The sequence below is a fragment of the Microcaecilia unicolor genome, chromosome 5, assembly GCF_901765095.1.
Source record: "Microcaecilia unicolor chromosome 5, aMicUni1.1, whole genome shotgun sequence".
Taxonomy (NCBI): Eukaryota; Metazoa; Chordata; class Amphibia; order Gymnophiona; family Siphonopidae; genus Microcaecilia; species Microcaecilia unicolor.
The window spans coordinates 249,246,936-249,272,532 of record NC_044035.1 but is presented as its reverse complement, the minus strand read 5'-3'; the positions used below and the strand labels follow the sequence as shown (position 1 = coordinate 249,272,532).

Here is a 25,597-nt window from a genome sequence, read left to right as displayed (position 1 = left end):
CACAGAATGTATGACAAGGCAGAATTGGTGTGTAGAGCCTCAGCTCTTTCATTAAAACTTGGGGTCCATGGGTCAATTTTAGCAGACAATGGAAAAAGTGCCAGTACTCAGTATCCCCAAGTACCCCCTCAAAAAAAGCCCTGTTTATAACCCATCTTTCCCAATCAAAATCACAAGGTGGCTTTTATTAGTCTTGTCATTGATGTCAAAAGCACAGGCTTGTCACATCATCAGAAACATCCAGAAGCAGACACTGACTTCCATAGGAAAGGGCTCCCATCAGACATATTACATACTACCCCCAGGGGTTCAACCAATCACAGCCTCAATCTGCCAAGTGATCCAGTTAAAGGAGGGAAATTTCTAGGGCAGTTCTGTCCCAGGAGATAAGCTAATCACAGTCTCAATCTGCCAAGTGATCCAGATCAAGGAAAGGGATTTCTTGGGCAGTCCTAGATTTCTGCTGACTCTTCCCTTCCCATACCACTGAGAAGGCATGGACTAGTGGTCAGAGCATTGTTTGGGGACCCACTGAAGCTAGAGTTCAAATCCCTGTGACCTTGAGCATGTGACTTCATCTCTGGTTGCCTCATGCCTTTTTCAACTTATCACATAGGCACCTTGTAATACAATTACCCCCAATGCATCTATATTATAGAATACTAGCTGGCGCTGCTCAGCGATAGGTTAATATTTTGTAATTAAGACAAGCAAGGTTTATGTGTAATAACACTGTATAAGTATGCTGAGGGGTGAGTGTGCATGGAGGTGTGCTACTCTGGGGTGTGTGAGAACACGTGAATGTCAGCGGGGGTGTGGTACTGAAGGTGAGCATGAGTGGGGATGTGCTATTCTGGGGTGTGTGATTGGGGTTGTTTTGCTGAGGGGTGTGTAAGAACAGGTGAATGTGAGTGGGGTGTTTTGCTGAGTGTTGTATTAGAATTGGTGAGTGTGAGTGAGGGGTTGTGAGAATGACTGAGTGTGACTGGGGTGTTTTGCTGAGGGGTGTGTGCGAAAGGGTGACATTAACATTGAGTTTAATACTCCCTTAAATCAAAAAATGTGGAGACTGGATCCCTACCTAGCACTAATTTTTATTTTCCGATCAATTTGTTTACTACTACTACTACTACTTATCACTTCTATAGCAGGTTGATTTTCTTGATTCGTTGTTTCTTTCATTCTAGCAAGTGCCTGCCATTCGGCTTTCACCATTTTCCTGTCAAAACACAGCTTTCTTTTCAAGGGCATATTGAAATTCAGTTTCCTGCCCTTTTTTGAGGAGCGTTGTCCTTCATGCAGAGACACATACTTCTCAGCCTGACTCCAATACTTTCTCCCTACCCTATTCCCATCAGTCTCTGAACCCCCCCCCCCCCATACTGAAATTGTTATGGAAGAGGGTATTAGAGAATGAGAGAGGGACAACTGCACAGCTACTGTCCTTGTTTCTCCTCACCAGTCTCTGAATCCTCAGTGTCACCCTGTCCCAAGCAGTTTGTTGCTTAGCCACAGCAAGAAAGCAGTTTGCTGCTTAGCCACAGCAAGAAAGAACTTTCCGAACTGCAGCCTATTCATTTAATGGATGGAGGTATTGCTCCCCCTTCCCTCCTTCCCTGATTGCCCCCATGAACCAAATCGCTTTGAACTACACAATAACCTCAGCAACGGCGGGTAGAGTCTGCATGCTGGTTTTTATTGTGGTATATGTTGACTGATGTGAGCTCTTTGAGCAGGGACTGTCTTTTCATGTATGGTGTACAGTGCTGCGTATGCCTTTTAGCACTATAGAAGTGATAAGTAGTAGTAGTAGTAAAGTGACATCTGTTAAGGTGTGTTTTTCTACTGAGCAATTGTGAACTCAACAAATAGATATTTAAGTGGAAATTATATGATCATACAGAGAGATATATATTAGCCCCTGATGCAGCCTAGTTGGGCGAAACACGGCCTGTGTCAGGCTTGTTAATTTCATTTTGATTTTAATTAATTAAATATTGTTTTTCATATACGTATCTGCTTTGTCTGTTTACCATCTTGGAGTTTGCAGATCGATTACCCTGTTTTTTTTCTCGTAGCTCTTCAGGGGCCAGAAGAGTTCGGACATGGACAAACAAACAAACGCACGTGTCTGATTTATAAATATAGATGTAAATAAGGTGATTTCTGCAGGTAATACCAGCTTAGGAGGCAATGTTATAAGTGTGTGCCTCGATTAGGTGCTTTGATGCCACGCAGTGAGAGCCTTTTCTATATCAGCATCTGAGTGCCCGGATTCTGTTATCAGTATCAGTGTGCCTAAAATTTATGAACCCACAATGACACTAGCCATAGACATAGTCCAGCTGATATTCAGCACTATTTAACAGGCTGGATTGGTTCTTAGTAAATAGGAAAACTCCAAGAAGCATGTTCTGAAAGCTTTTTCCCCACCACTCCCAAGGCTGCCACATCCTTTCCCCTACTGTTAACGATTGAGTGTCCAGCAGTATCCACTAGTGTGTGGAGCAGTACTGCGCGCTAGCTGTCATAATTGATAGGCTGCATTTAACACCACTTAAAGAAGTGAAGCAAATACAGCTACACTACCAGAAGACCAGTACAGTGGCCATGACCCCAACATACGAGACAACTAGGGGGTCAGCCTTCCATATAAGGACAACATTTTTTTGTGGATATTTAATAGTTGGCCTTATACTGCACCTTAATTTATTGTGGGTCACTAACCTACAGAATCTCAGTACTGCTAGTTAGTGTCTCCTGTGGCGCATGAATAATTCAACTTGCAATCAACCTCACTAGCTGCGTAATTCATCCTTTCTGTGAATACTGGATCACGAACCCTTGGCCCAAAAGCATTCTTAAAGGGGCGGGAGCTAAACCTTGCTTCCCGTCTCCACCCCACCCCATTTATATGGCAGCTTGACCCCTAACTGTAATACCATGAGACTACTGCTAGGGGTCACTGGAACCATTTTGAATCCAGTGCCAGCAAGAGCAGGAATAACTAGGTATCACTCCTACCCTGGAAACCCTACACCAATAGGGACTGGGACAAGAAAGTGGACGTCTGGGGGGATCTCTATAACAGGGGTGTAGCCAGACACCCAATTTTGGATGGGCCTGGGCCTAAGATGGGTGGGCAGAAGAACCCCACCCCATCCCACAGGTGATTTGGTCTCTCCTTCTCTCGCCTGCATGCCATATGGTCTCTCAAATATCCCCCCTCACCTGCACACCTTTTAAATAGCAGATTTTCACCAGCAGTCAGCAGCAGCTAATATACAGTACTCATGTTGGCACCACATCCTTCCCACTGATGCAGCTTCCTGTTTCTACATAGGCGGGAATACATCAGAGGGAAAGGCTTTGGGGCCGGTGTGAGCAGTATGTATCAGTCGCTGCTTCCTGCAGACGAAGATCTGCTATTTATAAGGTAAACAGGAGGGACAGTTGGGAGTTTTCAGCTTGGGAATCTCTGCCAGCCACATCATAGGTGTGCTGCTACTGGTGGGCCTGAGCTCCAGGCCCACCCAAGCCCACCCTTGGCTACACCACTGCTCTATAAGGAAGGGGAATCTATAGAGAAAGTGTTCAGGAGAGCCATTTAGGAAAGGTCACTTGGCAGGCTGAGGCTTTGATTGACTGATCCCCTGGGGGTAGCATGTAATATGTCTGAAGGGAGCCCTTTCCTAAGAAAGTCAGTGTCTGCTCCTGGATGTTACTGATGATGTGTTTGGAAGACTGATCAGTGGGCTGAAACAAGGCACCATTCTAGCTTCTTTAAGATGCTGCCCTGGAACATTGGGCTGTAGGTTCGCAGCCCAATGTTGTTGCTCAGGAAAAATAATGACAGCTCTGAGCAAGCATTATTTTTCCTGGAATAACAGCTTGCATTGTTCACCACAATCTTTTTCGATTTATATAATAATGAGGTCTTCTGAATGCATTTGCACGCTTACACTGCCATTTAATGCAAGTCAAGAGGCAAATAACTTGCAATATTCCCTTAACACACCTTAGTAATGACCCCTTCTAAATCATTAAACTCCAAACAGTTCATTTTTTAAATTACAGTGGCCCTGATATTCAGGCTTCAGGAGATAACCGGGCTGTCTCCTGCGGTCCGCGCTGAACTCGGATATTCAATGCCGGGCCATTTCCAGTGACCAGCACTGAATATCCAAGTTTTTTTCAGCCGGTTTGAAGCCAGCTATGTTGCATTGCCGGTTATCTTTAAATCTGCCAAAGATATACCAGGGCTTTATGTGGCCAAATATGACCACCAAACCCAGTTTAAAAATCGGCGGATAGCCGGTTTTATCGAATGATGTAACCGGTTATCCACAAGCTGCTAACCGTGGATAGCCGATTAAGCGCTATTTAACCAGTCAGCATCCGTTCTGACCAATTAAATAGCGGTAAATATTGGGCAGAGTGTTACTACGGATGTGTACTCGATTGAAACGATATGGGAAATGTCAATGGCATTATCATGTCGTTTCATGTCATTTTTAGGCTGAAATGACAGGAAAACCCCAAAGAGTTTGAACTATTACCAACATTGCCCCTGAGAAAAACAAAACAAATGAATTCCCATAAACAACATGGAAAACAAACCAAAAAAATCTGGGCTACACACCCTTATTTGTTATAGAGGCTTTGTCACCTTTTACTTCCCCAGAGTTTTGCACCATTCTTCAAGCTTTGGTCCTGAGTGCATTGGACTATTGTAACAAGATTTATTTAGCCTTCTCATTACAATTAGATCAAAATGCAGCAGCCATGTTGATAACTTGCTGCCAAATGAGGGATCACATTATTCCATCACTTATAGCACTTCATTGGCTACCAATCGAACAGTGTATTAAATTTAAGGGTTGCTAGTTGGAAGCCCCTGAATATTTAAAGAATCCGTTCCAATGGCATTTTCCAACACAGAATTTGTGATTGGGTCTGGTCATATATTGGAAGTTTCATTGTTGAGAGTTCTTGTTCTATTGCTTACTCAACAGCTCCTCCTAAATTATGGAATAATTTTCCCTTTCAGGTTACAGCAGAGCTTGACCAGAGACATTTTACAGAAATGTTGAAGGCCCATATTTTTGAGGAGGCTTCTCCCTGGAGTGAATTCATGTGGCAGTCAGTGATTTTAATCCATGTCATGTCTGTACCTGCAAAAGTCCTCAACAATATGTTTCACACAGCATTGTAATTTCAAGCTTCATAACAATGTCCACAGAATTACCAACTTATCATGATCATTCTCGAACCTCTTGGATTTCAGTTCAATCTTTAACATACTCCACATGCTGAACCCCTCCTTCCCAGGGGATATTAAAATTCACACTATCATTGAAATCCACATTGATTTCACCACAAACAAAATATTCTCATAACCGGATAGTAGTCAGCATTTTTGTATATTCCAAAGTACACTATTTTAGTCTCCACATGACAGCGTGTTTCATAATATACGTCATCAGGTGACTAAACCTAAAATAAAATCAACACCTTATCATCATGAATAATACCAAGTGTGCCAAGTTGTAACATAACATTCATGTTGCTGAAAACTGCTTTCACTGCCTTCTCCATTAGGTAATTCAAACGGTGGGGGCCGCCCTAAAGCGGAAACTCACCACCGGAAGCTGGAGTGTCAACGAGCAGGCTTCTCCATATATTGCTGCCATCTAATTAAATTGCCAAGCATGTTATGGTTCAATTGACCTCCTTATTGAGGCCATATGGTTCCACTGTATTCCACTCACATATCAGATGTTACTCCCTTCTCACCAAAATAGTGGAGACATCTTCACCTCTAGTTAACAACACTTTGGTGTAACATCACAAATCATAAACCTGTTGCTACATTACCCATCTGTCTTCAATGATTAGCTAGTGAGACGTCATTCTTATCAAGTCTTAAAGTGCTTAAATGCTGTGCTATTCTGTGCTTAACTGGTTTCTTGGTTTTACCTATAAACCATTCGGCACATGGACACAGTATGCCATAAATCACTTGTTTGGATAAACAATCAGGTCTCCCTTTCAATTTGAATGTTCGCTGACTATTGGGAATTTGCACCTCATTAATTGTATGAACCATGGACAGTTTACACAATGACCACAAGTCACATGGCCCATTGTAGTACTCACTTCATTACCCCACCAGGGGATCTTGAATAATTCTCCTAGTGCTAAATATGAATGTTATGTTACAACTTGGCAGACTTGGTATTATTCATGATGATAAGATGTTGATTTTATTTTAGGTTTAGTCTCCTGATGACGCATATTGCAAAACACGCTGTCATGTAGAGACTAAGATAGTGTACTTTGGAATATACAAAAATGCTGACTGGTATCCGGTTGTGAGAATATTTTGATTGTGGCGGTCAATGTAGATTTCAATGACAGTGTGAATCCCCTGGGAAAGGGGGTTCACCATGTGCAGTATGTCCAAGGAAACCTGATATCCTTGAACTGATATCCAAGAGGTTCGAGAATGATCATGACAACTTTGTAATTCTGTGGACACAGTTATGATGCTTGAAACTACAATGCTGTGTGAAACATGGACTTTTGCAGGCAACACGTTATACGTCTTACAGAAATTCATCCGAGCTTCTAGTCAGGTTTTTGTTTTTAAGATCAAATTGTGTTAAATGTGTTTTTCTAAGAAATATAGTAATACATGTAGTAGAGTTAATATTATAATTGTATAATGATAGTTTGGCGTATAACAATTAATATGCATGAGATGTATATACATGCAAATCTGTCTCATGCACATTCATTGTGGACCTCCTGAAACCCGAATGGCTAGATGTGCCCCAAGGACTGGGTTGAGAACCCCTGCTTTACATGGTAGAAAGTTAACCATTATGGAGTTGATGTGCATGCACAGCCTCCTTGGTATGTAAACCTATCTCATGCATATTCATTGTGGACATTGGCAATTAACTGCGTAAGAGCTGACTCCGTCCCTGGACCAACCACAAAATAGCCGGGTTTGAGTTTCAAGTTCAAGTTTAGGTTTATTTAATATACCGCACCAACAGTAGACACTATCTAGGCGGTGCACAATACAATAAGGCAAAGAAAGGAACTACAATTTCAATAGGAAAGAGGAAGAAAAAGAAGAAGAGGAGAGGAGACAGAGTGGGTCAGAGGAGGTGACAAGGAGGGACAGCAGGGTTCCAGCAAAGTGTACATATATGCCCCAATTCAGCCAGTATCGGAATAAGCATCTGGGAAAAGGAATGTCTTTAATCCTGTTGTAAATTTTTCAAGACTACATTCCAATCAAAGATAGGATGGATACGAGTTGCATAATTTTGGGGGACCATTGATACTGAAAAGTTTTGAACGAATGATGTCAAAATGAACCAGTTTAAATGAGGGAACAGAGAGATGTGGTAGCCATGTTAGTCCCCTTTTAAAGGTAATCAATAGAAATAAAATAAAATAAAACATGGAAATGAAAATAAGATGATACCTTTTTTATTGGACATAACTTAATACATTTTTGTTATTAGCTTTCGAAGGTAGCACTTCTTCCGATCTGACGAAGAAGGGCTACCTTCGAAAGCTAATCAAAAAATTTATTATGTCCAATAAATGAGGGAACAAAAAGTAGGTTTTGATCTGAGAAATGAAGACTCCTAAGCAGACCTATAGACAGACCTCAATTTTGTGTGTGTGGGGGTGGGGGCGTCCTGAACCCAAAGTGAGGTGGCACATTTTGCCCCACCTCACCACCCCCCTGCTGCAACCCCAAATACCTGGGCTGTGGGGGTCCCGAAGCCCCACCAGCAGAGGCCTTTCTCCAGCACTTTTCACTGCCATGCTGCTTCCCCCCGTGGCCCACATGCTTGGTTTTAATGCGAAGCCTTGTGCATGCTCAATTTCACTAAAACTGAGCATGCGCATGGGGAGTGGGGAAGCAGGGCAGGCAGTGTGGCGGCAAACAGCACTGGAGGAAAGTTTCTGCTGGCAGGGCTTGGGGGACCCCCACCAGTCAAACCAGCAGACCTTGGGGGGCCCAAATCCAATTGGGGGCCCAGACCCCCAAGGCTCCCCCGCAGCTATGCCACTGCTCCCAATTGGAGTATATGGTATAACATCTCTCAATAAGTAAGGCAGTTGACCTGAGTGAACACTTTGAAGATCAGGAGTATAAGCGTACAGGTGATACAGTGGGTTATTTGACAACCAGTTTAGTGGTCTGTGGTGATATTCAGTGGCACTCACTGATGAATATCATAGGGTCAATATTCAAAGTTATTTAACTGGCCAGAAATGGCTCCTGGGCCTAAGTTTAACAGTTAGATTGGACCTCATAAAAGTCAGTCCTATCTTTATGCAGTGTTGCTTATGTGGTTAACTGCTGAATATTTCACTAAACCACATAAGAAATAGCCAGCCGCATAAAAACCCAGATATTCAATGTTGAATATCTAGGAGTACTGCCACCAGCGGCTAAAAAACACTCACCACTGTTATGCATAATTACTATTTATTTTCAGGTTTTTATGGGCTCAAAATAAGAAAAGAGTGAATATGGCAGATGCACCCTTTCAATCAGTACTTTAAAGTCTCTTTTGGCAGAAGTAATGAAATCGCGTTCAAACATTTCCTGTAGCTGGCAACAGTCTTCTTGCTTTAGGAATTTTTTTCCTCTCTTATTTACAGAACTCTTCTAGCTTTGAAATATTCTTAGGTATTCTTGCACGCACTACATGTTTGAGATCTCCCAAAAGATTTTCAGTAGCATTCAAGTCTAGGGACCATTCTAAAACTCATCTTTTTTTCTTAAGTATTTTATGGTTGATTTTGAGGTCGGTTTCAGATCACTGCCTTGCTGAAATATCTAACCTCTTTTCATCTTCAATTTCTTCACTGACTATGGAACATTAACTCCTAGGATATATTGGTATTTAATTGAATCCATTCTCCCTTCCCCCTGCACAAGATTTTCTGTGCCACTGGCTATCATGCAACCAACACCAAAGCATAATAAATTCACCTTGTGCTTAACAATTGATAAGGAGTTCTTTGCTTCAAATGCTTCATCTTTTTCTCCGAATGTACCTTGTGTGATTGTGACTGAACAGGTCAACTTTTATTTATTTAATACAAAGAACTTTGTTCTAATAAGTTTCAGCACATTAAGGATTCCCTTTGTATGTAATCCCCTGGTAAATTGGGTGCGTGGATTTCCCCTAGGGATTATTATAGCTGGTTTGTAGAACTCTCCAGATTCACCTGGGGGGGGGGGGGGGGGGGGGAGGGGGAGGGAGAGGAACAGCATGATTGGGACTGGGGTCTCCAAGAGGGAGGTTTTGGGAGAATAAGTGTCAAGGGATGTCATAGTTAGGGTGGAGTTTTAATGTTATAAAAGATATGGTCTTTAGTTACCTTCACCACCGCCTGGACCCGTGAGGACAGGGGGTATCCTGATGAGGCCCAATAACCTAAGGTTGAACCAAAGAGCAGTTGCTGTTAATAAAAGCAGTAACTGTGAGAAGAGCTGCAGGTGGATAGAAACGGGTACCCCCCCCAAGGGAACAGAACAGGAAGAGTCTGTTCGGTGCCAGAAGCATATATGTACGCTCTGCTATGACCCTGCTCTCCCTCCCTGTCACCTCCTCTGACCCTCTCTGCTTAGTGTTTTCCCACCACTATTTTCTCATTATTCTCTGGTCATTGTTTCTTTATCACAATGCTTTTATGGACATTGTTTACTCCCTGTGCATAGAACTCGGGTTCAGAGTTCTTTTATATCATTATATCATCTTCAGGTCAATTTATTTGCTTTTTTCCTTTTTTCCTAGCCTTATATTGGATTTGTTTCCATTAATGAGGCAGAGTTATAGCTTAGCTACATTCCATTAGCCTCTGAATTTTGGTGTTGCATGTGCATACGGCTTACAAGCATTTATACGTGCAATTGATGTTTTATTCCCATGATTAGATTGAATATTAATGCCTTAAGGGCCCCTTTTACTAAGCCACGCTATAGGCATGCTATCATTTACAGTGCGCACTAAAAATTAGCACACGCTAACGTTAGAGACACCCATACATGGCTGTGTCTAGCATTAGCACGTGCTAATTTTTAACGTGCGCAAAAAATGCTAGTGCATCTTAGTAAACAGGGCCCTTAGTCTGTATTATCATCTAAGGACTTTTAAAGCACGTTATTTGCCATTTTTGTAAAAAAAAACAACCACATTTAGTAACATGTCTTGTTCTGCCTCTTGATGTTCTTTCGGTCTCTCATGTTTTTACTGGATCATCTTTTATATTTACTTGATGTTAGCGAATATTTTAGGGGCCCTTTTACTAAGTCACGTGGGCGCCTATGCGCGCCCAATGCGTGGCAATTCAGAACTACCGCCTGGCCTGGGCAGTTATTTCATTTTTTACATATGTCCAGTGTGGTGCTAACCAGGTGGTAATTGGCATTGTATGCGCGCTGACAATTACTGCCCAGTTAGCGCATGAGACCTTACAGCTAAGTGAATGGGTGGCGGTAAGGTCTCAGGCCCAAAACGGACACGTACCAATTTTCATTTTGCCGCATGGCCATTTTCAGCCAGAAAACAAAAAGGCCTTTTTTGCAGGCAGGCTGAAAAATGGACCTGCGCACGTCCAATACACACATCTACAACAGCGCAGGCCATTTTTCAGCGCACCTTAGTAAAAGGACCCCTTATTTACTTATTTAACATATACTTGTGGATTGTTTTGATGTATTTTAAATACTTTTTATATACTATGCTATTGATTATATGCTATGTTATAGTTTATCTTTTATTTTTTGTTATACAATGCTTTTCTTTTCATACCTTTTACCTTTTTACGTATAATGTTTTTGTACTTTTTATATTCATTGTTTATATGTATTTTTTTTTTTTAATTTTAAGAAGTCTTTATTAATAAGTAATACAAAACATCTGAAACATAATACATCATACAAATCGTGTTACATGTCACTTATGTAAGCCAAAAGTCTCTTAAGATGTATCGTATATGCAAGACAAAGCAGAGTGATGGTATCTTTGTATGCCAAAAGAACAGTTCTTACTACATTGAAATGTCAAGTAACTTATTCAGATTTACAATTCCAAAACTTCACTTTTTCAGAGTTTTAATTTATATATACTGGTCCCTGCTTCATATGCTCTCTGATCACCCATAGCCCCATCCCACCCTCCCTCTCCCACCCACCCGCCCTTCCGAGCACCACCTTAATAGAAGACTTCAATCACATTATACATGAAGGAGAAAAGAGTCCCAGATCTGGTGCCATCTACATATTTGATCACGCCTTTCCGCTAGAAGTTTTTCCATTTCGCAGACATGCCTCAATTTTTTGGACCCATCTGGTAATGGGCGGGGTCATGGGCTGCTTCCAATAGGCAGCAATTATAACTCTTGCAGCGGTTATAGCATGTCCCACAAATATGCGCTGAGTGCTAGAAAGACCCGCAGCTCCCCCAGAGAATAAGAAGAGGGTTGGGCTCCAAGGTATTGGGCTGCCCATCCACCTCTGTAGTCTGCTGTGGATCGATCTCCAGTAAGCCCTGACCTTCTTACAGGTCCACCACATGTGCCCAGCTGTGCCCCGCACCCCACAACCCCTCCAGCACAACCCCGTCAGTGTAGGGTATATGCGCTGGAGACGCTCAGGCGTCAAGTACCATCGATACAGCACCTTCACCGCATTTTCCTTGAAGGGCACATGAGACGACACTCCCACCACAGCCCGCTCCATCCTCTCCCATATTGCCTCCTCCAAGTCTATGCCCAGCTCCCTCTGCCAACTCTTCCTATGAAGTGTGTAATTCGGGGATTGCCTGTTAATAATGTGATAAAGGCGAGAAACCAGCCCGGTAGTCTTAGGTGGACCCTCACAAATAATCTCTAATGCTGTTTGCTCCCTGGCCATAACCTCCCGAACTGCCCTTGTCTTAAGAAAAGAGGCCAATTGAAGGTAGGCGTACCGGTCTGACACCACTATCGGGAACTTCTCAAGGGCTGCAGGATAAGACAACAGGTTCTCACCCTCGAATAATTGACCCCACATTCGTAAACCCCCAGTGTACCATCTTGTGAACACTCCTTTTGTCGTTCCGGGGTAAAACAGTGGATTATAAGCTATGGGGGACAGACGAGACAGTGTTGTACGTCGGTGTAAGAACATGCTATCCCAATTTGAAAGGGTGACATATACTGAAGGGCAGAGTCCTGTCTCCAGAGACCTGAACGAGCCCGGGATCCACATAAGAGCCCCTAACGACCTTTCACCCAAAGTGTATTGTTCAAGCTGCACCCACTGCCTATCAGGGTAATCCTGAAACCATTCCACTGCTGCGCGTGCCTGAACTGCTCTATAATACCAAGCCAGGTTGGGTACTCCCAGCCCTCCTCTCACCCTATCCTGGTACAGGACCGTGCGTGCCAAGCGTGGACGCTTACCCGCCCAGATAAAGCGCATAATACGGTCCTGTAGCATTGATAAAAATTTACGTGGCATTTTGATTGGGAGAGCCTGAAACAGATAGAGCAGGCGCGGCAGGACATTCATCTTTACTGCTGCTATTCGGCCAAACCATGAGAGTGCGAGATCCCCCCATCTACCAAGTCCTCAATTAGAGCCCCTGCCAAACCTTATAATTAACCGAAAAAAGATCCGAGAGGTCTGCCGTCAGATAACCCCCAGGTAGCGAATGCTTCTGCCAGCCCATCTGAAAGCATAGAAGTCCTCAGCGACTCATGAGCTCCGTCGGAAGGGTGACATTCAAAACTTCAGATTTGGACATATTAACTTTAATCCCGACACATTCGAGTATTCCTCTATCTCCCGCAGAAGCCCAGGGAAAGTGGTCAGGGGGTGAGTAACAAATAACAAGACGTCGTCTGCGAAAAGGGCTAATTTATGTGTTCTCCCCCCCATGGAAAGTCCTGATATGTTTGGATTAGCTCTAAGCCGGGTTGCAAATGGCTCCATACCATTGCAAATAATAGGGGGGACAAAGGGCAGCCCTGTCTAGTGCCTCTATGTAAAGGTATCATCCCTGAGTTACCTCCGTTTACACGAATACAGGCTTTTAGGAGAACTATAGAATGCTTGGATCCATCCACGAAATTGCGGTCCTATCCCAAAGTTCTCCATCACCTTGTACATGAATGGCCAATGCACCCGATCGAAGGCCTTTTCAGCGTCCAAGCTAAGGAGGCATAGAGGCCGCTTCATTCTTCTAGCCAGGTACATTAAATCGACCACTCGCCTAGTGTTATCAGTAGCTTTTCTATAGGAGACAAACCCCACCTGATCGGGATGGATAATAGCTGGGAGCATGGGTGCCAGTCGGTTAGCCAGTACTTTAGCTAGAATTTTGACATCAGCGTTTAAGACGGATAGGACGGAAGGACCCCGCATTCCTTGTGGTCTTTATTCGGCTTGGGCAGTACCGCAATCCACGCTTCCAACATGGAGGTAGGCAAAGACTCCCCCTTCCCGATTAAGTTAAATAAGTCAGCCAACAGTGGGGCTAACTCGATGGTAAATTTCTTATAGAATTCATTAGGGAAACCGTCCAACCCTGGTGATTTACACGAGGGTAGGTGTTGAATGGCTTTTGTACTTCAACCGGGGTGACCGGCGCGCATCTAGGGCATCCCTTTGCTGACTGGTTATGGAAGCCAGATCACTCTCAGCCAGGTAGTCCAAGATAGTATCTTCAGGTGGGTTCGTCTCCTGTGCATATAGTTCCTGGTAAAATTCACTAAAGCGCCTCCGTATGGCCTCAGAAGTATTCAGCAAATCGCCTTTCGAGTCCCTAATGTGAGTGACCGTTCGGTCTACTCTGTGCCTGCGCATCTTTTATAGCCAGGAGGCGACCCTGCCTTATTAGTAAATTCGTATGATCGGACTTTATTTCTGGATTGTAGCCAACTTAGCTGTTCGGAGTAAATAGAGTCCAGCTGGAGTCTCTGTCCACGCAGCTCCTCCAAACCTCAGAGGAACCACCTTTGTTTATGCTGTGCCTCCAGGATCCTAATCTTTTCTAGGCACTGCGCCAGCTGGGCCCTAAGAACCCTCGCTCGCCTACTAGCTATCTGTACAAAGTAGCCTCTTGAGACTGCCTCATGGCATCCCACACTACACTGAGGGAGGGCCTGATTCCATGTTGAGCTCCAAGTACTCTTTCAAGACCTTCCTACAGCCTTCCACCACCTCCCCTCCAATAATAGATCTGTGTTAAGTGTCCAATCTTTGATCTTTGACCTCTGCTCTAATGGTCGGCAGGGTGACCCAAACTGGAGCATGGTCTGAGATTGTTATGCTGCCGATTTCTGCTTCGGGCCCCTCTCTGCTAATGTGAGTCAAGGAAGAGGTAGTCGATCCGGGGAGTACGACTTATGTACGGGAGAGAAAAATGTATAGTCCCTAATTGTCATATGACTTAGTCTCCAAATGTCCCAGGGTCCCCAGTGTGTGTACCATGGAGCCCAGCGCCAATGAGTCCTTAGATATCAGGTGCTGAGGTCTCCCGGATCTGTCCAACACAGAATCCATAACTTCGTTAAAGTCACCCCCCATAATCAAAGAACCCCGGGTAAATGTAGTTAGTATGTTTTCATTTTGGTGTGTAAAAGGTCCCCTGATGCTCATTTGGGGCGTATAGCGATGCGAAGCGTGAGGTCTACATGATCCAAAACAATTTGCAAGAGCAAGAAAACGCCCCTCCCGGGTCTCGCCTAACTCTCATTATTTGGGCTGATATTGATTTATGCGAACAAAACTGCCACCCCACGTTTTCTAGAGTCATCGGCAGAGGAAGCAAAGAAGGCGCTTGGGTATTCTGGGTGGGTTAGCAGTCGCTCATGGGCCCTGCGGAGATGAGTCTCCTGCAATAATACAATGTGCGGTTTTATCAGCTGCAGCTCTTTGAAAAATTTCTGCCTTTTCTGAGGCATGTTCAGCCCCTTAACATTGTATGATAAAATTTTTAACTCTGTACTCATTCCTGGGATGTTACATCAGCTATGATTCCCACTAAGTGGGATCCATCCACTTCATGTCTTTGTGCTATCCAGTACCAGTGGTGCCCACAACCCTTCCAGTCCTCCCTCCCCCCTTTGATAACCCCCCCCCCTCCCTACCCACCTCATCCCCCCCTTTCTGACACCAACTAGAGGGCTCAAGTCCCAATAGTGGGAAAATGAGGAAGTAAACACACCAGCATCCAGGCGACCCAGCCCCCACGCCCCCCCCCCCCCCCCGATTGCCCTATGTCATCACCAGGGTCAAGAACCCAACTTAGGCCATCCGTAATCACACATCCACATGTTTAGTCCCTACCCGCCATCCATCACCTTAAACTTTCCCTCTTCATAGTCTCTTATAACTGTACAACATCATACTCAGTGTTTCCCACAACCTTAATTACCATTTCCTCTATTAATTAGTGACTTAAAGTTCACTTATGCAAGAGATGGCAATAATAAACAAAGAACAAAACATATCAAAACTTGAAACAGAGCATAACGTTTGTTACTCTCTACATCATTACCAACCAGGAGATCAGTATCAACCAGTGTCCCTCTGGCCAAATCTTTGGCTAAGTCCTTTGGTAGAGTGATTCTACCAGGTTGCCGCTTCAGTTCAGGTGTCTTCCACAGCCACTTTTCTTTTTGGGATATTCCTTTTAGGTGTGGCAGGGATCCTTTGCCACTTTTGGAGCTTTGTTTTCGTGGCTGGCGCTAATGCGCCTGGAGGTTTGCTCGTCTGCACCAGGCCCGCCCCCATGCAGGGATTTCCACGCTTCTGCCATCGATGTAACTCTCAATTTAACACCCTGTAGCGCATAGATCAGGGAGGAAAGGAAAGCCCCATCTGTATGATATCTGCTCTTGGTTAGAATGTCCAGAACTGGTTTCATGAGACGTCTTTGCTGCAGGGTGAACTGTGATAAATCTTGAAACAGAGATATTTTGGCCCCGTCATATTCCAGGTGGCCTTTTTCCTGGCGCAGTTGAGCAAATTGTTTCCTTTATTTCATATCGGTGGAACCGAGTGATAATATCCCGTGCTCTGTTTTCCTGCCGCTGACCCAGGGATCTATGCGCTCTATCGATCTCAATCTTTGCCCCTGCAGCCTCGGCCCCCAGCAAGCTGGCACACATTGTCTTTACAATCTGTATAACATCCTCGGTCTCTCCGCCCTCAGGGACTCCGCGGAATCTGAGGTTGTTTCTCCTTCCCCTGTTTTCAAGATCGTCAAGCTTATAAGTTAGATCTAAATGCTTTTGATCTAAGGCTTGGAGATGGGTCTCGTGTGAAAGCATGGACTCAGAGTGCTCTTCCAGCTTAGTTTCTACCTCTTCTACTCTGTTCCCAGCTCGCGGAGATCAGAGGCTCAGCGTCTCCATTTATCCAGAATCTCATCCCTCGATTTATTTACAGTATATCTGTTTGTATTCCCGACAGTATCTGGCGAAGTTCGCCTGAGATTCCTTTTTTAATATGCGGTTTCCGCGATTCCGCCAACGACAGCGCTGAGTCAGAGTCAGAGGGGGAGACCGGCGCCATTACCTCGTGGCGCTTCGCGGTTTTGGTCGATCCGCCGCCAGCTGACTTCTCCTGCTCTTTAGCTCGCGCCGAAGACGCTTTACTCATCCTGCTTTCGATGAGGAGCAGCGGGGAACACTACAGGCAGTTCCCAAGAGGCTGGTGATTGCTTTTTTATAGCTTCTGTAATTATCGAGGAACGGGAGCTAGAACGCTAGGCAGCCATCAGCATCGGTGACGTCACTTCCTCCCGTTTATATGTATTTTTATAGGTAATTTCTAGACTCCTGAGGCAGGTATCAAGTCTTTTGGTGTATTTCTAATAAACATTGCATATAAGGACTACTTCATCTCCCTCGTGCTTCTTGGAAGTGCCACTCCTCCACCCAACTCTTTGGTTTGCTTCTACCAAAATTGCCCACAATATTCAAGGTGAGGTTGTACCATGGAGCGATACAGAGGCATTATAATATTCTTTGTCTTATTTTCTATCCCTGTCCTAATAATTCCTAACATTCTGTTTGCTTTTTTGGCTACTGCTGCACACTGAGCATAGGATTTCAACGAATTGTCCACAATGATACACAGATCTTTTTCCTCGGTGGTGACTCTTAATGTGAAACCTAGCATCAAGTAGTTATGATCTGGATTATTCTTCTCAACGTGCATCACTTTGCACTTGTCCACATCAAATTTCATCTGCCATTTGGATGCCCAGTCTTCCAACTTCCTAAGGTTCTCCTGCATTTTCTCATAATCTGCATGTGATTTAACAACTTCGAATAGTTTTGAGTCATCTGCAAACTTAGGGGTATGTTTACTAAGGTGCGTTATAGGCAAGTTAGCATTTTTAATGCATGTTGACGGTGGATGTGCGTTAAATGCTAATGAGCCCATAAGAATGTATAGGCGCATTTAGCCTTTAATGCGCCTTAATTTTAAAGGCACGTTAAAAATGCTAACGCGCCTTAGTAAACATACTCTTAAGCATTCATCATTCCCATTTCCAGATCATTTATAATATGCTAAAAAGCACCAGTCCCACTACAGACCCCTGGGGCACTCCACTGTTCACTTTCCTCCATTAAAAGAATTGGCCATTTAACACTACTCTTTTTTTTTTGTTTGCTTGTTTAATCTTTTAACTACTTGTCAATCCAAAATGATTGTTGAAAGAAATCACATACTGAGAGATTAGAAGGGTCAGAGTATTTGTTCAAATGAGGAATGTTATGTTATGACCATGTTTGCCATATAAAAGGGAACTTCTTCAAACAAAATTTTCAAAACTGTAACATTTACCTTAAAGTGAATACGAGCTATAATCGGTAGCCAATGTAATGCTGAACAATACCTTTTAACTAAATCATATTTTGACAAACCAAAAATTAATCACTGTATTCTGCATTAATTGTAAGCAGTTAATTAACATTTTAGAGCATTAAATTAACACCAGGTTACAGTAATCAAAGCAAGATAATAGAAGGGATTGGACCAAATTCTAAACATATCCTAGTTGACATTTTTTTTAATGGCCCTCAACTACTTAAGAACATACTCACTTTTTTTATTATTTTCAATCTGTTTAAATCAGAAAATAAATAGTAATCATGCATTACAATTTGCAGACAGATGTGTTTAACTTTGTACCACATAAAAGCTGTGTTGGGGTACTTAAACGTTTGCACACACTAGAGATGGATAACACTAGGATGATCAAGTAGGAGGGACAAGTTGAATCAAGTTTGATTCAAGCACACTGTATGCAGGGAGATGTAGTCTGGTTTGTTTGTTATTTTTTTAATTAGAAAAAAAATCAGAACTACATCTCCCTTCATGCAATGGGGTGTCTTTTTGACATGAGCTACAGGTTGTACACAGAAAGAGAGGAGTTGATGTCTGTCAAAAAAGAAACAGAAAAATGCTTTGTGGATTTAACTCACCCATCACAAGGAGTTCTACTCGATCTTCATTTCTCCCTTCCAAGTCATCAGAAGAAACAACAAGGCAGTAATAGAGTCCACTGTCTCCCCACTGTAGTTTCCCAAACTGAAGGTCAGCGTCTAAAAGACACACAGGAGTACAAACATTACTCTTAAGCTGATCCGAGGCCTTTGTGGAAACTTTGCCATATTGGTACTTTAACCCTGGGTATGGTTGTTAAAGATTTGGGTGATATTAAAAAAAAGCTAGCAAGTGGTCCAACAAGCTAAATTAAGGAAACTCAGAAATGAACTTTAGGGGGTTGAGACTGCACTGATTCTGTCAGCCTACTTCTGAATGACATATAGCGGCAGCTGTAAAGAAAGCACATGAATGTTGAATCAGAGTTTTTTTGTTGTTGTTACATTTGTACCTCGCGCTTTCCCACTCATGGCAGGCTCAATGTGGCTTACATGGGGCAATGGAGGGTTAAGTGACTTGCCCAGAGTCACAAGGAGCTGCCTGTGCCTGAAGTGGGAATTGAAACTCAGTTCCTCAGGACCAAAGTCCACCACCCTAACCACTAGGCCACTCCACCCAACTAAATAACCCCCCTTTCTCCAATAAGAGTGGTCATTCTAGTGACAACTGTTGATAAAGTGAACATATTTCACAGTATCCCAATTACTCCAATTTAATACCTACTGACCTACTGTAACTTGCTTCGTAAAAAAGGTGTGAGGTAAATGCTTAAGTAAAATAAAATATAAGAACATAAGCATTGCTATACTGGGCCAGACCAAAGGTCCATTAAGCCCAGTATCCTGTTTCCAACATGTGGCCAATCCAAGTCACAAGTACCTAGCAAGATCCCAAAACAGTAAAACAGATTTATGTTGCTTATCCTAGAAATAAGCAGTGGATTTTCCCAGTCCATCTTAATAATGGCTTATAAATGGAATTGTACATAGGATGCAAAAAACTTGTAAAACTGTTTTCTCATACACCACTGCTAGTATCCATCAGAGCTAAGTATGCGAACAGGAACACATAAGTGCAATGGTGGCATAATGTATTATTTAAATCCAATATTTATTTTTTTAAACATGCAGACCATCAGATGTTTTCGAAAGGACATTTCCCCCAAATCATCTGCTGTTTGTATGTTTCTAATGTAGTTTGGATTAATTGACAACATTTGAGCTTCTGTGTGGACTAAGTTAGTGTTTGCAACCTTGATAATGGTCAGGCAGCTCCCACTGTTAAATCAAAGAAAGTCTTATTCTCTTGTTTTCCTCTAAGAATGTTTTGCAGCTTGTAATTATATTACAAAATGCAGATGGTACCATGGACTATTTTGACCTCTCGCTCCTTGTAGAAGTCCCCCAGCGTAACGGCAGATCCTTGCTTGGAGGCCACAACACGGACCGTGCGGCTGCCATCCATGCAGTCCAGGTAGGGATCCCAGGTGTGGCTCTTCTTGCTCAGTGCTGAGGACCCGGGGGCAATCAGCCCCAAAGCTTCTTCCATGCGGTCCAGGCAGTAGGATTTGTATCTCCATTGCACCATCACTGGCTGTGTGGATGAAGTGGAGAAATTGCACGCCAGCAGGGCAGGCTGGAACAGCATAGCAACTTTCTTTTTCTCTGGCATCGTCACGTTGCACTCCCTCTGCAATGGCTGTGAAAAAAAAATAGCCATATGTGTAAAAGAAACAAAAACACCAGGAGTTTGCAGGGGAAAGGAGACTCCAAGCTATGAAAACCTCTAAGCCAGGACTTCTCAACCCAGTCCTCAGGACACACCTAGCCAGTCAGGTTTTCAGGATATCCACAATGAATATAAATGAAAGAAAGTTGCATGCACTACCTCCATTCTATGCAAATCTATCTCACGCATATTCATTGTGAATATCCTGAAAACCTGACTGGCTAAGTGTGTCCCAAGGACTGGATTGAGAACCCCTGCTCTAAGCCTTCGAATCCGTACAAAAGCATCACCATGAGGAAACAAAGAACATGATATACACACTATTTCCATCTTATTCTCTTTCTTTTCTACTTTTTTATTTAGGCTGTTCTTTTTTTTATTTCTAGGTCCCCCCCCCCCCCCCCCTTTTTTTTTTTACTCCCTGTGCCTTTCCACCATAGCCTAGTCGTAGCAGAGATAGTTCTCTGGCACAGAGCCACACACCATGATATCATTGAGAAACCTATATGTAAGCAACTTCAGCCTCTGCCTGTAGTGTGTCACTGTTGTGCGAGTCCATAGGCCTAGGGGGACTTACAATTTACAGCTTCCTCTGTCTAGAAATCAACCTGCTGATTCTCATGCCAAGGTGCCCAGCTGTTTCTTTTAAATATGTACAGAATAAACAAAGGCCTTTTTTTTTTTTTCTAGCCTGGCAGAGTTTTCCCTAGCTCAAACTGAAACCAGACTCTACTGCGTTACAACACCATGAGCTTTCATTCAAACCCCTAGGAGGTTTTCCCATTTTATAAACACTCACACCCTCCCATCATCTCGCTCAGCATCACAGCGACAACCCCAGGCAGAGACCCAGTTCTCCCTGGAACATGGTACCCTTGCACCTTGAGGTATTGCCACCACATGATATCCAAGTCTCATTCTCAAGAACCAGGCCTGGGAATCGAGCACATCTATCCCATATAGAGCATGAAGTTTTTAATCACTCTGGGGGATCCATAAATTCCTGCTGAATGAGAGTCACGTTTTTGTTGTCATCAAATGCATCTCATTTTATCTCATCGTTCCCTTGCATTTTATGGACAACGAGTCCCACATCCGTGATAGACAGAACAAAAGCAGAGAGAGAATCAGGAAATAAACACCCATCTTGCTATGAAAACCTCTCTTCATCTCTCTACAGTTGAATTTTTGACAGTCTATTTCAGCACCAAACAAATGAATTGATGGTTATAATACACATAGATGTCTCGGGCGTGTGAGTCAGTGACAGTAGCCTGTAGCTAGAATGAACAGATACACATCAAGAGGTTAGGTTATATATTGGAAACACAGGGGAAAGAGATCAGGGAAGTAAATTTAACTCTACCAGAAAAAAAACAACAACAAAAAAACAGCACATCCGGAAAAAGAAGTAATAGATTCATCACCTAGATATGGAAGAAAAGTAAAGAGAGTGGGATAATAAACAGTGAAAATAGGTTTAGGAACATAGCATCAAGATAAAACAGCAGTCAAGCAAAGCTAGCGTGCTCAGGGTACAGAGCAGGACCATTTACCCAACGGTGATAAAAATGAAGGGTGATATCAAATGCAGCACAAAACTTTCAGGAGCAGCCTTCCTTTCAAAGCAGCAATAAATCAAGAAGTGTGGGAACACACAGACATGAACAGCACCGATTTCGCTTGCATTAGGTATACAGGAGCACAGAATATGATAAGGCAGATAAAGACTGAAAGAAGCACCCAAGTTACCCATTTATCCTACCCACCATTTTTCCTAGCAGTGCATCTTCCTACAGCAGAGATGTATCTGGGAACACTAAACAAATACTATTTCTGCTAACAACCCCCATCACATTTTCTTGAAGAGCGTTAGCATGCAAGAGAGAACCGTTCTTATTTTTTCAAACATAATACAATGAACTACTAAAAACATATTAGTTCTAAATGTTGCTGCAAGACAAATTTTAAATCTAAGGGAGAAAAGAAGTGGAATTGAGACTTGAAGTAAAATACAGGTCAACATTCAGTCCTGGTGGTGAGCATTTTGTGTCGGAGACAGATTTTTTTGGACTATGGAGTTTCTGAGTTTTTAACCACTTCATTTTACATTATAAGGACTGCATATCATGCGTATGGTCTCCTGATGAAGGCATTCATGCTGAAACATAGCCATGCCATTGTCATCTGTTCATCTGTCCTTAGTGTATTATTTTCTAATTAAAGTCATTTTGTGTTGGATTGCCCAGTCATCCGTCTGATCATTCCCACTGTGCAAGCGTTTTCTTTTAAACATCAGCCATGGTGTTGTAAAAATGTGTATATTCAGCACCATTATTCAAATACGTGACAGTGCTAAACATACATAGAAAGCTTTCACTGCCAGTAGCTGTTTTTTTAGGGGCTATGGGGGAAATTCTATATACGGTGACTAAAGTTATGTGTGCAATTTAATTGCACACATAACTTAATTAACAAGCCAGTCGGCACTGATAATTGGCCACAAGTACGCAATTATTGGCACTAATTGGCATGAATTATAATTTAAGCGCAAAACTTGATAAGTGTATTCTATAAAGAGGTGAGCATAAATTCTACTGCGTGGATCTCATAAGGGAGTATAGCTATGGGAAGGTCATGGCCATTCCTAAAATTTACGCAAATTGTTATAAAATATGCCCAATCCATGCCTAAGTTAGGCACGGGCATTTACACCAGGTTTCAGCTGGAGTAAATGGCCATGACTAAATTTAGTTGTGAGGATGGGCGCTACACGTATTCTATAAACTGTGGCTAACTTTAGGTGAGGTTTATAGAATAGCACTAAGTGAGTTTTTTCCAGTGCTAATTTTTTAGTTGCCATTTATAGAATGTAGTCCTATACGTATAGCTAAGCAGTTTAATTTAGGACTAGCCTTTCTCTGCATTTTGAGGGATATTTAGAGACACTATCCCCCTCATTCTATAATAGGTCACTTAAAGTTAGGCGCCAATGCACACATATTTTATAGAATACTAGTACTTACACGGATGACTGCTAGAATACCACATACTCAGTGGTATTCTATAACTTATTCTTAGAACATAAATGCAAGGGAGGGGGCCAGTATTCAAAAGGGTTTTTAACCAGGCAGGAAAGGCTCCTGACCAGTTAAACCTCACTGAGCTGGCTGGCCTGCTGCTGATATTCAGCGGCACTTAATTGAGTAGTGCAGCTGAGTAGCTCCGTTAACTGGCCATTCCCTAACCAGCTAGGTTATGATCAATCCAGGAGCGGAGTTTTAAGCGGAGCCTCAACTTCATAGAAACGTAGAAAAATATAGGCAGATAAAGACCATATGGCCTAGATGCTATCTACTCTCCCCATCACTCCCTTAGAGATCATATGGACATGTCCCAAGCTTTCTTGAATTCAAATACAGTTTATCTCCACCATGAGGCTGTTCCACAAATTCACCTCCCTTTCCATGAACTAGTATTTCCTCAGATTACTTCTAAGTCTATCCTTTTTTACCTTCATCCTATGCCCCCTCATTCCAGAGCTTTCTTTCCACCGAGCATCCATGGATGACCCCAGTCAGAGCTCCTCAGGGCTTCATTTCTGGGGGAATCTGCCTGGAACTCACTTCTTTTCAGACTTCAGAGCAGCAGGGGTGTTCTGCTTCAGTCCCTCAATTCCAGGCAACCTTCAAGGAAGAGGAGGGGATGGGGTGAGGCTGAATCGGCCCCTCTTCTCCTGTTGCTCCTGCACCTGATCAGATAGCCTACCAAGCCCTCTCCTGCTCCACAGGAGCACATTAGGCAACACTAGGTGATGCCCAGGGCAGTCATAGGCGGTCGGTGGCCCAACTGTTTGGGGAGGCTAAAGGGGGCAGGGTTAGGGGTGGGGCCAGGGGTGGAGCTTAAATCCATAATTGTCTGATAACACACAGAAAAATAAAAAGTCACAATTAATACCTTTTATTAAATTTAGATATTAGATATGTATCATATGTCAAAGAATAAAGTGGTTGCTCAAAGCATATTCTAAGCACAATTGCTCAACTGCAAAACACTATGCACAACTGGGTGCAAAAACACACTCAGAACCTTACTGTACCATAAATATTACACTGAGCAGAACCTAATACACCAATATACCACCCATATGGAAAATGCAGACAGTCAACAATATAAAACAAGGGATCATATCATCACAATTCTCATGTAGAGCCACAAAACACCCTAATTCATGTTTAATGTGGGATAAAATGCCACAAATAAGTAAATAAATATAAACTTTTAATGTTGAGCACCTGATTCTCAAAGTGGACATATTCCAAACACTATAATGAAAATAAAATTATTTTTTCTACCTTTGTTGTCTGGTGACTTTTTCTGATCATGCTGGCCCAGTATCCATTCTGCTGCTATCTGTCCTCAGTGCAGGTCAGGAAGTCATCCTCCTTAAATATCTCCCTGGCAACCCAGGACACCTCCAGCCAACCCCCCTTGCTCTCCCAGCAGTAAGGTAAACAAACCATAAAGCGAATGCTACATACCTGTAGAAGGTATTCTCCGAGGACAACAGGCTGATTGTTCTCACTGATGGGGGACGTCCACGGCAGCCCCTCCAATCGGAAACTTCACTAGCAAAGGCCTTTGCTAGTCCTCACGCGCCCATGCGCACCACGCATGCGCGGCCGTCTTCCCGCCCAAACCGGCTCATGTTCGTCAGTCCCATATGTAGCAAGACAAAGACAAGGGAAGACACAACTCCAAAGGGGAGGCGGGCGGGTTTGTGAGAACAATCAACCTGCTGTCCTCGGAGAATACCTTCTACAGGTATGTAGCATTCGCTTTCTCCGAGGACAAGCAGGCTGCTTGTTCTCACTGATGGGATATCCCTAGCCCCCAGGCTCACTCAAAACAACAAACATGGTCAATTGGGCCTCGCAACAGCGAGGACATAACTGAGATTGACCTAACAACTTATCCAACTAACAGAGAGTGTAGCCTGGAACAGAATAAAACATGGGCCTAGGGGGGTGGAGTTGGATTCTAAACCCCAAACAGATTCTGAAGCACTGACTGCCTGAACCGACTGTCGCGTCGGGTATCCTGCTGCAGGCAGTAATGAGATGTGAATGTGTGGACAGATGACCAAGTCGCAGCTTTGCAGATCTCTTCAATAGTGGCTGACTTCAAGTGGGCCACTGACGCAGCCATGGCTCTGACATTGTGAGCCGTGACATGACCCTCAAGAGCCAGCCCAGCCTGGGCGTAAGTGAAGGAAATGCAATCTGCTAGCCAATTGGATATGGTGCATTTCCCCACAGCCACTCCCCTCCTGTTGGGATCAAAAGAAACAATTGGGCGGACTGTCTGTTGGGCTGT

At 43.3% G+C, this 25,597-nt stretch overlaps 1 protein-coding gene across 4 annotated transcripts in view; it reads right to left on the bottom strand.

The window, feature by feature from the left end:
• Window positions 1-25,597, bottom strand: part of ILDR2 (immunoglobulin like domain containing receptor 2) — a 243,216-nt gene that overhangs the window by 99,299 nt on the left and 118,320 nt on the right. For 3 of the 4 annotated variants that reach the window (XM_030203965.1, XM_030203964.1, XM_030203963.1), the window contains exons 2-3: window positions 19,858-20,191; window positions 18,532-18,651 (exon numbers count right to left, since the gene is read on the bottom strand). In XM_030203965.1, the coding sequence (XP_030059825.1) occupies window positions 18,532-18,651; window positions 19,858-20,164 (427 nt within the window). In that variant the 5' untranslated portion in view covers window positions 20,165-20,191. Of the gene's footprint in view, window positions 1-18,531; window positions 18,652-19,857; window positions 20,192-25,597 lie in introns of those variants that run through there. The other variant, XM_030203966.1, reaches the window with a different exon arrangement.